The sequence below is a fragment of the Panulirus ornatus genome, chromosome 56 (assembly GCF_036320965.1).
Source record: "Panulirus ornatus isolate Po-2019 chromosome 56, ASM3632096v1, whole genome shotgun sequence".
NCBI classification, from domain to species: Eukaryota; Metazoa; Arthropoda; class Malacostraca; order Decapoda; family Palinuridae; genus Panulirus; species Panulirus ornatus.
Window position 1 is genome coordinate 26,470,586 of NC_092279.1, and position 15,134 is coordinate 26,485,719.

The window sequence follows — 15,134 nt, forward strand, 5'->3', positions numbered from 1 at the left end:
GTTAGTGAAACCTGATTTCTATTGATTCCCACTATAGTCATTCAACTATTTATGTAAATCTAGGATACATTTACAGTCCTCCAGCAACTAACAAAGCTATAATATTACTAGATGCAGGGAAGAGATGGATTACTTTGGAATTAGGCCCTGAAAAACACTACTTTTTTCACTGATATAACCTCAACAAATATTTTTCTCTTGCACTGTAACCCCATTCAAGTGGGGTTTGGTGACTCCTATTATGTATTATGTAACTCCATGTACTTTCATTCTGAAAAAAACCAAGCTAAAGAATGTAAACAACCTTTTTTAAAACATATCTATACAGTAAGTTATGAGACGAGGCAACACACGTAAAACTCTCTACCGGTAACACCAATAATGATCTCAGCTTGGGTTATGGTTACATGGAGGGTGGGGTAGGGTTCTGTTTTTCTAAAGTCTTGTTAATTTACGTGAGTGACTTGCCAAAAGCTATGGATTCCTACCTGAGTCTTCATGTAAATCATTTAAAGGATTCCTTCCTGAGTATTTATGTAGATCATTTAAAGGTCATGAATGAAGTAGAGTACATGGAGGACTGCAGCAAATTACAAGGAGACCTTGACAGACTCTATAGTTCGTCTGAAGCATATTTCATTAAGTTCAACTTAATCATATCTAAAGTACTGAGGATGGATTACAGGGAAGAAAACCTAGATATGAATACCATCTAGTAAGATAATAGTTACAGATGTCTTTGTCCCTAAATTGTCGCCAAGGTTCCATGTTAACAGAATAGCGAACGAGAGCAACCAACTTTCTGGTAACAAATGATAGAAACATTCAAGTTTAATTGTATGTAAATATTCAGGCAGGTTTTCGCGTCCTACATGAAGCCAAAACCAGAAAGTAATTCTCAAGTTTGGTCTCCACGCCTACAGAAGCACAAAGAGCTCGTAGAGAAGGCCCAGAGGAAAAACAAAGAAGGTATCGGAATTAAGATAACTTGAGTTACAGGGAAAGGACAAAGGCCTTAAGTTTGTCCACTTTGGAAGAGTTAGGGGTGACATGATGACAACTTTTAAAGTTGCTAAAACATCGATGACTTAGTGAACAGTTTGAGATGGATCTCAATATAATAGGAAATCAAGCGAAAAACTTGTTTGAAAGAGATGAAGAGCTCTAACAGTATGAGTGGGAGATGAAAGAAATAGGATTACTGAAGACATGCGGACAACACAAAGAAATTCAAAAAAGATTTTGACAAGAAAGAAAAAGCCTTGGACTTAAACTAGTTTAAGTCGCTGGACTTTGTAACTTGTAAAATGCTTGGAAATGGATTAATTAACGTCCTAGCTGCGACCTGTTGTTGCCGCTATTTGTGGAACCCTATATATGATATACAGCTGTTAACGATAATGAAAACTACTCAATATATCATAAAACAACAAAATAGCAGATCTAAAAGGCACTATCTATTCTTTATCATTTTATAGTTTTATCGTTGAGCCTTACGATATTGATGTCTGAGTGGCCATATGTAAGGAATTCCATTAGCGGTTCATATTCATGAAATACATAATGTCAATTCAGTTCAATTTCAATACTTTATTGCTTACTCTCATTATTTTGTTCAAGTACCAATTTCAGTGTAATTCACCAGATCCAAGGAAACAACGGTTACTTTTTAATATTTGATGAAATATCAAAATACCATACATATCTCTTTTTTTGTCAGATTAGTAAATCATTTTCCTTTAAGTAAGCAAAAGCATATCGTATGTCCCATGCTAGTAGGAAAGCTGACAAGATGTACCTAAAGATTGTTGATAATCATTGAGACAGGAGGGGGCAATATAAGCGACAGGATGACGAAAATTCAATTAGTTTCTACAATTTGAAATCAATCCTCATGGTTAGATTCTCATCCCCTGGATGATTGGTGGCATGAGTGACTGGCTTCTCGTACCATTGAATGTTTCTCAATCCGGCTCAGCTGGGTCGTTTTTCCGCTAGGACGAACAAATACTAACCGAATAATTTTCGCAACTCTAGATGCAATTTTGTAACCTAGAACTAAATCAACCATATTTACTACTGGATGCTGTAGGTCATGTTTCGGCTTTAGATTTGCTTGAACTAAATAAATGAAACATTAATCTGGATCTGAATAATTTCAGATTTATTGTAGTTGCGTTTCTAAAACATGCATTAACATTTAGAAATTTCAATATAAAATAATTTATGCCTTGTTAGAATATATATAGGCTAAAAATTATTGGAATACCTTACGAATTGATTAAATTGCGTTAGTCATACTAGGTAAAGAAACAACCTCCGGGCAGCTGGTGAACGTAGCCGAGTAGTAAACATGGCTGCCCTGGGAAGGTGTCTCCTGAAAACTAAACATCTTCAGGGTCTTGGCGGCGTCCAGGTAACTCGAGCAGCGGGAGGTGTGTATCACCATTGATCTAAATATCGACATAACCCACTTCTGATATGACGTAGACCTTTGGTAATGCGAATTATTAGTTGTTAGAACTAATCTCTTGCTGAGAAGGATATTGAATGGTTAATCTTTATATATTTTCAACTGCCATAGGAACCTCAAGGAGGGGTCGTGGTGTTACCCTAGACCTCATTCCAGGAGCTCCCGCAATTTCAAGGCTGCGCTACATCCAGTAGCAGTGAAACATTTTGCTTCTTTGGGATGAAAAGTTTTCTTACCCGACTGTACTGCTGTACAGGACTGTACAGGACTGAGCCTAAGAGGGAATCCTCACTTGGCCCCCTTCTCTTCCTTTTTTTGCAAAAGTAAAAACTGGAGGAGAGGATTTCCAACCCCCAGCTGCCTCCCCTATTTCGACATGCAGGGAATACGAAGGAATTATTCTTTCTCCCCTATCCCCAGGGATATATTTGTCTTGTTCAGCAAGACTACTGTTGTCAGATAGTTAGTGAGCTAGCTAGTACGTCACTTAGCCAGTCATTATGTTATATATATATATATATATATATATATATATATATATATATATATATATATATATATATATATATTATTAATATTGTTTTTTATTATACTCAGTCGCTTCTCCCGCATTAGCAAGGTAGCGCAAGGAAACAGACAAAAGAATGGCCCAACCCACCCACATATACATGGATATACATGAATGCCCACACACGTACATGTACATACCTATACATTTCAACATATACTTACATATAAATACACAGACATGTAAATATACACACATGTACATATTCATACTTGCTCCGTTCATCCATTCCCATCACCACCCCACCACATATGAAATGACAATCCCCTCCCCCCACACGTGGGCGAGATAGCCTTAGGAAAAGACAACAAAGGCCATATTCATTCACACTCAGTCTCTAGCTGTCATGTATAATGCACCGAAACCACAGCTCCCTTTCCACATCCAGGCACCACAAAACTTTCCATAGTTTACCCCAGACGCTTCACATGCCCTGGTTCAATCCATTTGCAGCACATTGACCCTGGTATACCGCAACGTTCCAATTCAACTCTATTCCTTGCACACCTTCACCCTCCTGCATGTTCAGGCCCCGATCACTCAAAATATTTTTCACTTCATCCTTCCACCTCCAATTTGGTCTGCCACTTCTCGTTCCCTCCACCTCTAACACATATATTCTCTTTGTCAATCTTTCCTCACTCATTTTCTCCATGTGACCAAACCATTTCAATACACCCTCTTCTGCTCTCTCAACCACACTCTTTATTACCACACATCTCTCTTACCCTGTCATTACTTACTCGATCAAACCACCTCACACCACATAATGTCCTCAAACATCTCATTTCTAATACATCCACCCTCCTCTGCACAACCCTATCTATAGCCCACACCTTGCAACCATATAACATTGTTGGAACCACTATTCCTTCAAACATATACCAATTTTTTGCTTTCTGAGATAATGTTCTTGCCTTCCACACATTCTTCAACGCTCCCAGAACTTTTGCCCCTCCCCCACCCTGAGACTCACTTCCGCTTCCATGGTTCCATATGCTGCCAGATCCACTCCCAGATATCTAAAACACTTCACTTCCTCCAGGTTATGTCCTTTTAAACTTACCATTCAGTTGACTCGTCCCTCAACCCTACTGTACCTAATAACCTTGCTCTTATTCACATTTACTCTCAGCTTTCTTCTTTAACGCACTTTACCAAACTCAGGCACCAGCTTCAGCAGTTTCTCACCCAAATCAACCACCAGTGTCGTATCATCAGCAAACAACAACTGACTCACTTCCCAAGCCATCTCATCTGCAACAGACTGCATACTTGCCCCTCTCTCCAAAACTCTTGCATTCACCTCCCTAACAACCCCATCCGTAAACAAATTAAATAACCATGGCGACATCACACACCCCTGCTGCAAACCGACATTCACTGAGAACCAATCACTTTCCTCGCTTCCTACTTTTTACATGCCTTACATCCTCGATAAAAACTTTTCACTGCTTTTAACAACTTGCCTCCCACACCATATACTCTTAATACCTTCCACAGTGCATCTCTACCAACTCTCATATGCCTTCTCCAGATCCATAAGTGCTACATACAAATCCATTTGTTTTTCTAAGTATTTCTCACATACATTCTTCAAAGCAAACACCTGATCCACACATCCTCTACCTTTTCTGAAACCAGACTGCTCTTCTCCAATCTGATGCTCTGTACATGCCTTCACCCTCCCAATCAATACCCTCCCATATAATTTCCCAGGAATACTGAACAAATTTATACCTCTGTAATTTGAACACACACCTTTATCCCCTTTGCCTTTGTACAGTGGCTGCATACTTGCCCTCTCTCCAAAACTCTTGCATTCAATTCCCTAACAACCCCACCCATAAACAAATTAAACAACCATGGAGACATCACGCGCCCCTGCTGCAAACCGACATTCACTGGGAGCCAGTCACTTTCCTCTCTTCCTACTCGTACACATGCCTTACATCCTTGATAAGAACTTTTAACTGCTTCTAGCAACTTGCCTCCCACACCATATATTCTTAATACCTTCCACAGAGCATCTCTATCAACTCTATCATATGCCTTTTCCAGATCCATAAATGCTATATACGAATCCATTTGTTTTTTCTAAGTATTTTTCACATACATTCTTCTAAGCAAACACCTGATTCACCCATCCTGTACCACTTCTGAAACCACACTGCTCTTCACCAGTCTGATGCTCTGTACATGCCTTTACCCTCTCAATCAATACCCTCCCATACAATTTCACAGGAATGCTCAACATACTTATACCTTTGTAATTTGAACACTCACCTTTATCCCCTTTGCCTTTGTACAGTGGCACTATGCACGCATTCCGCCAATGCTCAGGCACTTCACCATGAGCCATACATACATTGAATAGCCTCACCAACCAGTCAACAATACAGTCACCCCCTTTTTTAATAAATTCCAGTGCAGTACCATCCAAACCAGCCGCTTTGCCGGCTTTCATCTTCCGCAAAGATTTCACTAACTCTTCTCTGTTTACCAAACCATTCTCGACCAAAACACCCTATATCTGCCACTCTATCATCTAGCACATTCAACAAACCTTCAAAATACTCACTCCATCTCCCTCTCACATCACCACTACTTGTTATTACCTCCTCTTAGCCCCCTTCAGTGATGTTCCTATTTGTTCTCTTGCCATTTGCACTTTATTTACCTCCTTCCATAATGTCTTTTTATTCTCCCTGAAGTTTAATGATACTCTCTCACCCCAACTCTCATTTGCCCTCTTTTTCAACTCTTGCATGGGGATAATGAAACATGATAAGTTCCCAAGGGCACTTTCGTTTACTGATCACATCATCAGGGGAGATATGAGAAAGAAATATAAGTCAGCTGATATACAAACGAAGAGACGTAGCTAGGACGCCATTTGGTAAATCCGTGATTGTCCAAGACACAATGAGCGTATCATAAACTAATTATGTGGACAAGAAGGTAAATTGTTTACGAGCTTTATCAACAATAAAGCTATCCAATTTGTGTAGACCTTCACTTATATTAAGGTTATAATTCTTTGTGTATTTGATATTAGAAGATTCAATGATGTTTATTGTGGTACTGGAGTTAGATTTAATTACTGAGATGGTATTACTCCAGTCAGTACATTGATCGTAGATTTAACGTGATTAAACATTAAACATACATACTTGTTTTCTCACGTTTGTGAGTTAGTGCCAGGAAACAGACAAAGAATGACCCATGCACTCATATACATATATATATATATATATATATATATATATATATATATATATATATATATATATACTTAAATGCCCAGATATACTCACATAAACATACATATATATATCAACATATACATACATAGACATATATATACTTAGACATATTTATACATGCTTGCCTTCAGCCATTCCTGTTGCTACCCCACCCCAAGGAAATGGCATTGCTACCCCCTGCTTCATTGAGGTAACACCAGGAAAACAGACTAAAAAAGGCCACATTCTTTCACAGTCTCTAGCTGTCATTGTGTACTCGTTCACACTCAGTCTCTAGCTGTCATGTGTAATGCACTTAAACCACAGATCCCTATCCACAAGTCCAGTGGGAAACATTGTACTCTTTTCAGAGATGAGTAGTTAGACAGTACCTGGGAACTGTGAAGCTTAAAGGCACCTTAGATGCTTAGAAATTTCAGTGATTTGATTTTGCAATGGGTGTATATCTTATGTAAAGATAAAATGAAAGCCAGAGAGAATACTTTGGAGCATCCATTTTATTCTTTCATTATAAAAAAGATGATTGTAGCAAGATACTGTGTTAATCATCAAAAGTTGTGGGGTAAAGAATGTAAATGTAGGTGAAATACTGGGAGAAACCAACTGAATATGTGAAATCCTTTTTTGACTTCTAAGAGCCAAAATTTACTTTATTGACATCATTGCTATAGTTTGCCTGTGACACTGAAAAGTAAGGTAATTGTCCATTGCTAGAAGAGATTTGGTGAGGTTTCCATTATGTTTGATTTTTTTTCTACAAGTGTTTCACTTACTACAACATTAATTAGTCCTTATTTTCCCTGAAATTCATTACTTTATTGTTGTCTTATTTTTTATCACAGAAAGAAAAAATATAAATCATGCACTTCTGGCTTCATTCTACTCTGAATAGAGTATGGCATTGCAAAATGATATTACTGATAAACCTTATACTTCATAATTACTGGACATCTTTACTAGACTTACAAGAGTAACTTGAAGTTGATATCAATGTCATCTGTAAGGGTAAGTGGTAAAATTTTATAGCGCCTAAGGGCACCACAGAAACAACATAATGATTCGAAAGAAATGAGTGTAAATGGATTCCTAACACTCAATAGATATGATTTAGACTGGCACTGCATGATTTGGAGAATTGCCATATATTTTATAACAATAAGTAGGAAGGGCTGCAAGTTCATATTATGTGTTAGAAAAATATTGAAGTCTAGGAATCAGCAAAAGTTTCCCTTGCAGCCCAGACTTAACCAGAATTATAATTCTGTAGTTAATTGTACTGTGATTCTAGTCCATACATAAAGCCACATGTTCATAGGCATTTAGTGATAGATTATGTGTATATAAGCAAATTTAGGAGAGTGTGTTTCAGCAAAAAATAGGTTGATTGATCTAAGCTTTTATGGTCAAAATGTAGTCTTTCATAAGGCCACATTTCTGTTGATGCACTAGTAGCATTGTTGATATACTGTAGTCTACATCTGTGGCTAACAAAGGGAAGCATTGGCGAGGAGCTGTATGTAATGCATGCTATAACCTTCAGATATTATCTTAATAACTTAAAATATTAGATATACATTGGTTGATAGAGGAGGTAAGGTTAGGTTTTTATTGGCTCTGTTGGTTCTTTGACTAGTTCCTCTGATTTCTCTTTTATTTTATCCCCACATTTTTTCTAAGCTTCATAACCATCTTTGCTTTAAAAATATTTTTTTGTTGCATAAGAAATAAAGTTCCAGGTAATCCTGTACCATAGAATTTTACTTTTAATAAATGTAAGGGACCAATTGATATGTGTTTCTTCCAAATTCACTATTTCTTTTACTCCTCAAAGTGATATTTTAAGGTCCGTTGACTTTACAATTGTTTCATTATATTAAGATCGTATGCATTTTTCACTGTAGTCTTTGAGTGATAATCATAAGTGTTGGTAAGTGGTTGAATAAATATTTCCTTTTTTTTTTTATTCCAGTTATTTGTAGATACACGTATACTACCGAATTTCCGGCAATTGATGGTTTGGTACCTCCTTTAGTCCAGACAAAATTATGAGGGAACTTGAAATTACTGCGGCCATCAGACTAGTTTACTGGGCGGCCACAGATGGCGTTGTGTGTAGGGTGTGCTTATTTACATTCTTTACACTGCACTTGTTGGTGGTGATACTGCATTTCTGTGATTCTTGGCTTATTTTGCTTAAATTTAACCCTAGCTATGGCTTCTAAGACATATGAGAGTGTCAGTCGTGGTGTCAAAGGTAAACACCAGTCCATATCGATCTAAGATATTGTAGAACTGTTGAAAAAATGGACCGTGGTGTTTCGGTGCATAAGCTGTGTGACATCTACAGAATTGGTTTGTCAACTGTTTTATGATATAAAGAAGCAAAGGGAGACTATTGAAATTCTATGCAGACAGCGATTCCAAGAAGCAAATGACAATTAGAAAAACTATGAAGATGATAAGAGCACTGAGTACGATCGAGTGATGATGGAATGGTTTCAACAGTGTCGGAGTGATGCAGTGGACTTGTCAGGGAGCATGATAATGAACCAGGCTGTTGTTCCATAGAGAACTTAAATTACAACATGAGTGTAACTATAGTGAAGGATGGCTTCAAAGATTCAAGAAGCATCATGGAATTTCCATGAATAAAGTGTGCTGAGAAAAGTGGCCTGCAAACCATGAAGCAGGTGCTGAGTATGTGAATGAATTTGCGAAACTTGTAGATGATGAGCACCTCAGTCCTGAGCAGGTGTGTGATGTATTTCATTTATTTATTTGATTTACATTTAATATTTGTTTGATTTAAATTTCTAGCAGTCCATGGTATACTTTAGACACATGGGAGATATATGATTAATGGGTTAGAGGTGTGTTGATGAATTATTATTATGTGACCACGGTTGGTCCAGTAAAATGGTTAATCCGGCAAGGCTTTGGAACCAAGAGTGCCGGAAAATTGGTGGTGTACCTGTATTTGTTTTAGAACAGAGCATTTATCATCTCAAATTTACAGGATGGAATAAGGATTGGAAACCTGGTCCATATCCAGTTACACCAGAGGAGCGTGCCGCGGCTGCGCGTAAGTATGGACTGCGGCTAGAAGATTATGAACCATACCCCGATGATGGCGCAGGTTATGGGGACTATCCGAAATTACCGATTGTATCAGCAGAATCCCGAGATCCCCAAAGAAACTGGGATTTTCCAGAACATCGCAGAGATTTTGGAGAGCCGGTAAGAGAGTTATATGCAGTATGTATGGACAGTATGAGATTTAGAGAAAAGATAAAGGAGCTTCTGTCCCTGTTTGAGGTGGTTTATATACATGATTTGAAAGTGTTTCCAAATTTGTGACAATAAAACAAACTGTTAAATGTAAAGCATATTCACCAAAATAGTTCCCATTGTATGAAAACACTGATTACTTGCTTTGCTTTCTGGCAGTATTGTATTAATATTAAGGAGAACATTTTTTGTTTGTGAAAGTTGGTGATTGGCATTTTTTCATATGGTGAAAGAAGTTTCAACCATAAGTGAGAAGCCAAAGCTGATTGAACGCTCGAGTGAACCTCATCTCCTACCAGGTAAAAGAAAGATCAAGAGGCACCCTTGTGACATTTGAAGTTTGTGTGAAAACATTTCCCCTAACATCAGTACCTCTCAGGTATGGAAAAAACAGAGTAATTACCTCAAAAGTGATTAAGTTACAGTAAGAATGTATCAGAAGGGTACCACATGAAATAGATTTGCAGGTAGTGAGTACTGAAACTGTAAAGACTGGACAGATGGCTTAAAACTGTTCTAAATGTACCAAGGATATAGAACAATGCAATATGTATGGCTAAGGAGATCAGCACTACTGTATTGTGAATTTGTAACTAACAGAAAGTCTATAGTAGTAGCAAATAGAGTCATGTCTGAGGATGTTTATTAAGGAACTGCATTAGCATCAGTACCCTTCATAAGAATATCAGGCATCGGGAGCAAAATTAGAAAAAGCATGGTTAGGAGCTTTGATGATGGCACTAGAATAAGCAACATGATTGGATTGGAAGCATGATCAAAAGGAGACATTTCACAAGCAAAATTAAGGAAATGGAATATTTCAATTGCTGTACCGTGATAAGTTGAAAGACCTAGAACTCTGTAACCTAGAAAGAAAAAAGTATATGATAATTTAAGAATGGCTGTGTATTTAAGGTGTAAGGGAAAACATAATGATTTTGAAACTCTAAACAAGGTGTCTGCTAAGGCAAAGAAAGGTATGTTTGAAGGTATAGTAGTCCTAGCAGTGATGTATGGATGGAAGTCTTTGGGCTTGAATGCAAAATAACAGAAGAGGGTGGAGATATTGGAAATCAAGTGTCTAAGGACAGACAATATATGGAATGAGGTGAGTTGATCATGTATGCAATGATGGTGTAAGAGAGGGATGGGATTGTAAGTGAACTCTGACAGAGAGCTGACCAGGGTGTGCTGAAGTGGTTTGGACATATGGTGAGGATGAATGAAGGCTGGCTAACTAAAAGTTTCTACATGATGGGAATGGAGAAAGTGGGAGGAGACTAAGAAGGATGGAGTGAAGGAGGCTTTGAGCGATCAGAAACTAAACATTCATGCAGGGGAAAGGCATGTGTGCTTTAAAAGGAATTGGATCCATATGATATACAGTAGGAATATGCTGTCACTGGGATGAATCAAGTCATAGGAAGCTGTCAAAGTAAACCATAGAATAGTCTGTGTGGTTTAGCTATGGATGTTGGGCTTTGGTTTCCATACATTATGCTTGACAGAGAGAGTGAGAATAGATGTGTGCAATGAGACCAATGTTCATTTTCTCCTGACATTACCTTGCTAAGATGGGTGGTATAGTTTATAATGAATATTTTTTTTCTTACAGATCCATCCTGACTTTGACATGTATGGATTGGATCGGGTGAATATTTCTGGGAAGTTTCGCTTCTCAACTCAAGATCAGTTGCTCTCTTTTTTGGCTGTAATGGCAACATTCTTGGGGGCTTACTACTATTTAGATGACCAAAAGATGCATAGGCCAGTTGTGAGTATTATGAATATTTACTATAATTATTATTACCATCTGTTTAATGTGTTCTGGTTCTGACTCATTAAGCATGTTAGGCTGCAACCCCTTTATGAAATAGTTGTTTGAATGCAGGCCATGAGAATTATTTATAATTTTTAAAATATTTTTTGTTTATCCTTTTGCCACTTGTGTAGCTTTCCAGGCACTTTACAATTACTTTCTCTGTTTTGTCTGTCTGTCCATCATAGGGAGTGTAACTTTAACCTACAATATGATCTTGGTCATATCTTAAAAGTTCTGAATTAGATCCTTATGAAACTTATTTAATTATTGTTTCTCAGCATCAGATGATTGAATGGTATGAGATGTGTAACTAGATTTTTGTTTGAATTTTCCTCTGTACGAAAACCTAGAACATAACCTGGCTGATAACCCCCTTTGGCCATGGGAGTTAATATTTTTTCTCCTGTCTGTTCATTGTTTGTAGTCACACTTTGTGCAGCTTAAATGTGGTCATAACTCAAAAAGTCTAAAGCATATAATCATAATACTTCATCCAATTGTTTTCCACTGTACAGAGAATGAAATGGCATAAGACCTATAACTTGCTTGAATTATGCCTCTGATACACTGCTTTTAAAAGGGTTTGATATAAAACTTAAGCTGGCTTGTAACTTTCTTCCGGTCCATGGTTCAGCCATTCCTATTATAGGCCTATTCATGCAAGGAACCTGGCATATTAGACCTGGAAAACTTTCCTCTTTCTGACTTTGTAAGCTTTTGTCTTACCCTAAATTCATATTAGATATGCTGTTCATGAATGAAGGTATTCCTTTGTGTAAAGGAAGTGTGACAGCCTCTCCTTTTCTTTCTTTAATTGGTCTTTCACCAAAAAATGATCCCTGAAAAACTGGTAAAGCTGCTGTTCTTGCTTTTTTTTCAGACAACATTGTAGCCTTCCTGCTAATGACAGAGCAACTTTTTTTTTCTCTCTCCCCAAACTCCACCTTGGTTAGCTAACATTCGCTCGCCTCCTGTCATTCCTTACTAATCTTGTGTCCCTCCCCATGATTTCCTCCCTTAGTCTTGAATGTTCTTGTCTCAGGATATGAGCAAGGCAGATGGATGTGATGACATCTCTCTTAGTGTTTTGTTGAAAGAAAGTTATTCTGAACATGGACCATTGCTTGCTTGTCTCTTCTGCTTCTACTTCAAACAAAACTTTTTCTTCTGAAAAGCATGTACTTTTACAGCCTGTCCCAATCATGGTGACCATTTTGATTCTGCCAATTTTTGTGTTGTTGCTCTGAGTTGTACTGTTTCCAAGGTCAGCTTATTGCTTTTCAGGCCTTATTTTCATAGGCATTTTGAATTTCGCAGTATGGTTTTCACAAGGCAGTGTCTTTGTCAGTGATACCCTTTTTTGTCTTATTGTTCCTGAGCAACTTTTGGGAATCTCTGTTGTAGCCTTTAATGTGTCTAACTCTCTCTCTTGCTATTTCATTTCCATAATTGTTGATGAGTCATCATCTTAGTCTTTTTGTATCAATAGCATCATCACAGGGATTTGTCGTGCCTCCAGCACTCCTCTTCCTTTCTCTCACTGATTTTCTTTAATGGACAGATAACATGCATTCATGTACTGATGACTCACTGCTACAATCTTCCATTTCTTTTAAATCCTCTCCATCTTCTCTTGTTCATTCGTAATTTTCTCTCCTCACAAATGGCTTTATAAACTCAGATTTGAGCAAGATATCTCATTAGTCAAAATCATGAAATTTAATGCCTCCAAAACACACTTTCTTCCTGTTTCACTTATGAAAACCACTCACAGCTGTTAAGTCTCCTTTAATGACTTTGTAATTCAACAACTTGATAAACATATTCAGTACCAGGATATTATCTAATCCTTCTATAAAAACTTTATAAACATATTAGGTATCAGGATATTAACTGATTTGTCCTACAAACCCCACTTGAAACAAATAGCTAGTCTACCTTTTAAGAAACTAGAAGTCGTGTTTAGTTGCCAAAAATTCTTATCTTTTGAACAGTTGCCCAGATGGTACCATAGTTTAATTCATCCTTATAAGGGAAGCTTTGACCTCTGCTTACCTACTTGACTGAGTAAACAGACTTATCAGCTCTCCCAGTTTGACTTCAGAACTTGGACCCCACTTGCCGTACAGCACTGTGTTGGTTCTTGTTCTCCTGTAGGTTTTTGCATTTAAAAACTGACTGATTTTGTGCCCTAACATTAGCTAGACCATGTAATGCTCAGGAAGCTAAGCCAGTGTCACATGATTAGTGTGACTGTTAGCAACTCTGGGATGAGCCTTTGTGATGCCTGTCTGTTATCCTAAATCATTAAGTTTTTGAACTCTGTTTTCTCATGGCTTTCCTAACATTTATGACCTGCCACTTTTTATCCCCTTGGCTGCCAAGTAAATTTCCAGCTGCTTTCCTGAAGTGTCAGTTCTCCAGTAGGACTAGTAGTAATTGGTCCATTTTTTCTTTCTTTGTTTCAAGGCACAACCATGAAGCTTCCATATCTGGCACTAATATTTCGTAAAAACATCTGATAGCATGGGTTGTGAGTGTGTGTATGCATGTATCTTTGATGAGATTTAGCCAAAATGGCAGGGCTGGTGCGAAGCACTCACCACATATATTGCTTGATGCTTAAAACTTCTTTTCAGCTACCACAGATATTACATAATTATTGATTTTTGGTTCATCAGGGATTGGCATCACTCATATGTTGTTTTCTTTTACATGTTCCAAAGAGAGAGAGAGAGAGAGAGAGAGAGAGAGAGAGAGAGAGAGAGAGAGAGAGAGAGAGAGAGAGAGAGAGAGAGAGAAAGAGAGAGAGAGAGAGAATAAGGATTTATTAGTGATACCTGCAGGATGGCATAAAGTCACTCAGGTGTAACAGGTCTTTTGCTCCATATCTTCATAATTATGAATGAATTATGAAAGGCAAGAAAAAATTTACATGTACATATACAATTATATGCATTTACACTGCTCATTTTGACCATATAATGTCCATAGATTCCTTAGATGAATGTGAAAATGAAGAAAAAGAAGAGATGAATGAATCACAGTAGGTGGTGGCTATCATCTGACTGACTCATTATTGTGAAGTTTCAGCCGGTCACCAAATGGGGTCAGCACCCTGGCTGGGGGAGAATGGGTAGGCTGTATAGGATGTGCAAACTTTTTTTTTTTGACAGCTCTGAACTTGAGTTATATTTCACAGTGAGAAGGAAAATTGTTTCCTGTATCATGACTTTAGTCATGATTTGTGGCCAAAGGGTTAAAAAGTACACTTTTCATTTCCTTTAAAACTTATCTTCCTATTCCTCAACTTTTTTTTGTCTTTTTAGCCCTTTTTAATCTTTCACATAAGGACCAGCCTCAAAAGAAGACTTGTGTCCATCTGGAACCTACAAAGTTGAAAAAAAAAATGGGGGAAATGACCCATGTTATTCCATTTTGTGTAAAACATCTCACTTGTTAGTTGCCTGTACTGCTTTATCAAGCTATCACAAAAGACTACAGCTTGAGTTTTAGGTAGACTTTACTGCTCCTTAATGTGATTTTTTTTTTTTTCAGCTTCCAAAGCAGTACCCGCAGGAAGGAGTTGTGCACTACTCTTTTGAACCTGCTGAATGATTCATAAAGCTGTTATTATTGTTTGTACATAAGTATAATGATGAGTATATGATTTGTAAACATATTATGACATAAAGTATTCATAAATGGAATATATAA

The 15,134-nt window shown here is 37.5% G+C and overlaps 1 protein-coding gene across 1 annotated transcript; it reads left to right on the forward strand.

Moving 5' to 3' along the window:
* The first annotated feature begins 2,311 nt into the window (after positions 1-2,311).
* Positions 2,312-15,134, forward strand: ND-ASHI (NADH:ubiquinone oxidoreductase subunit ASHI). Its single transcript, XM_071694155.1, has 4 exons — positions 2,312-2,435; positions 9,324-9,544; positions 11,211-11,369; positions 14,976-15,134. Exons 1-4 carry the CDS (start codon positions 2,354-2,356, stop codon positions 15,033-15,035), a joined length of 522 nt encoding a protein of 173 aa, XP_071550256.1. The 5' UTR covers positions 2,312-2,353; the 3' UTR covers positions 15,036-15,134.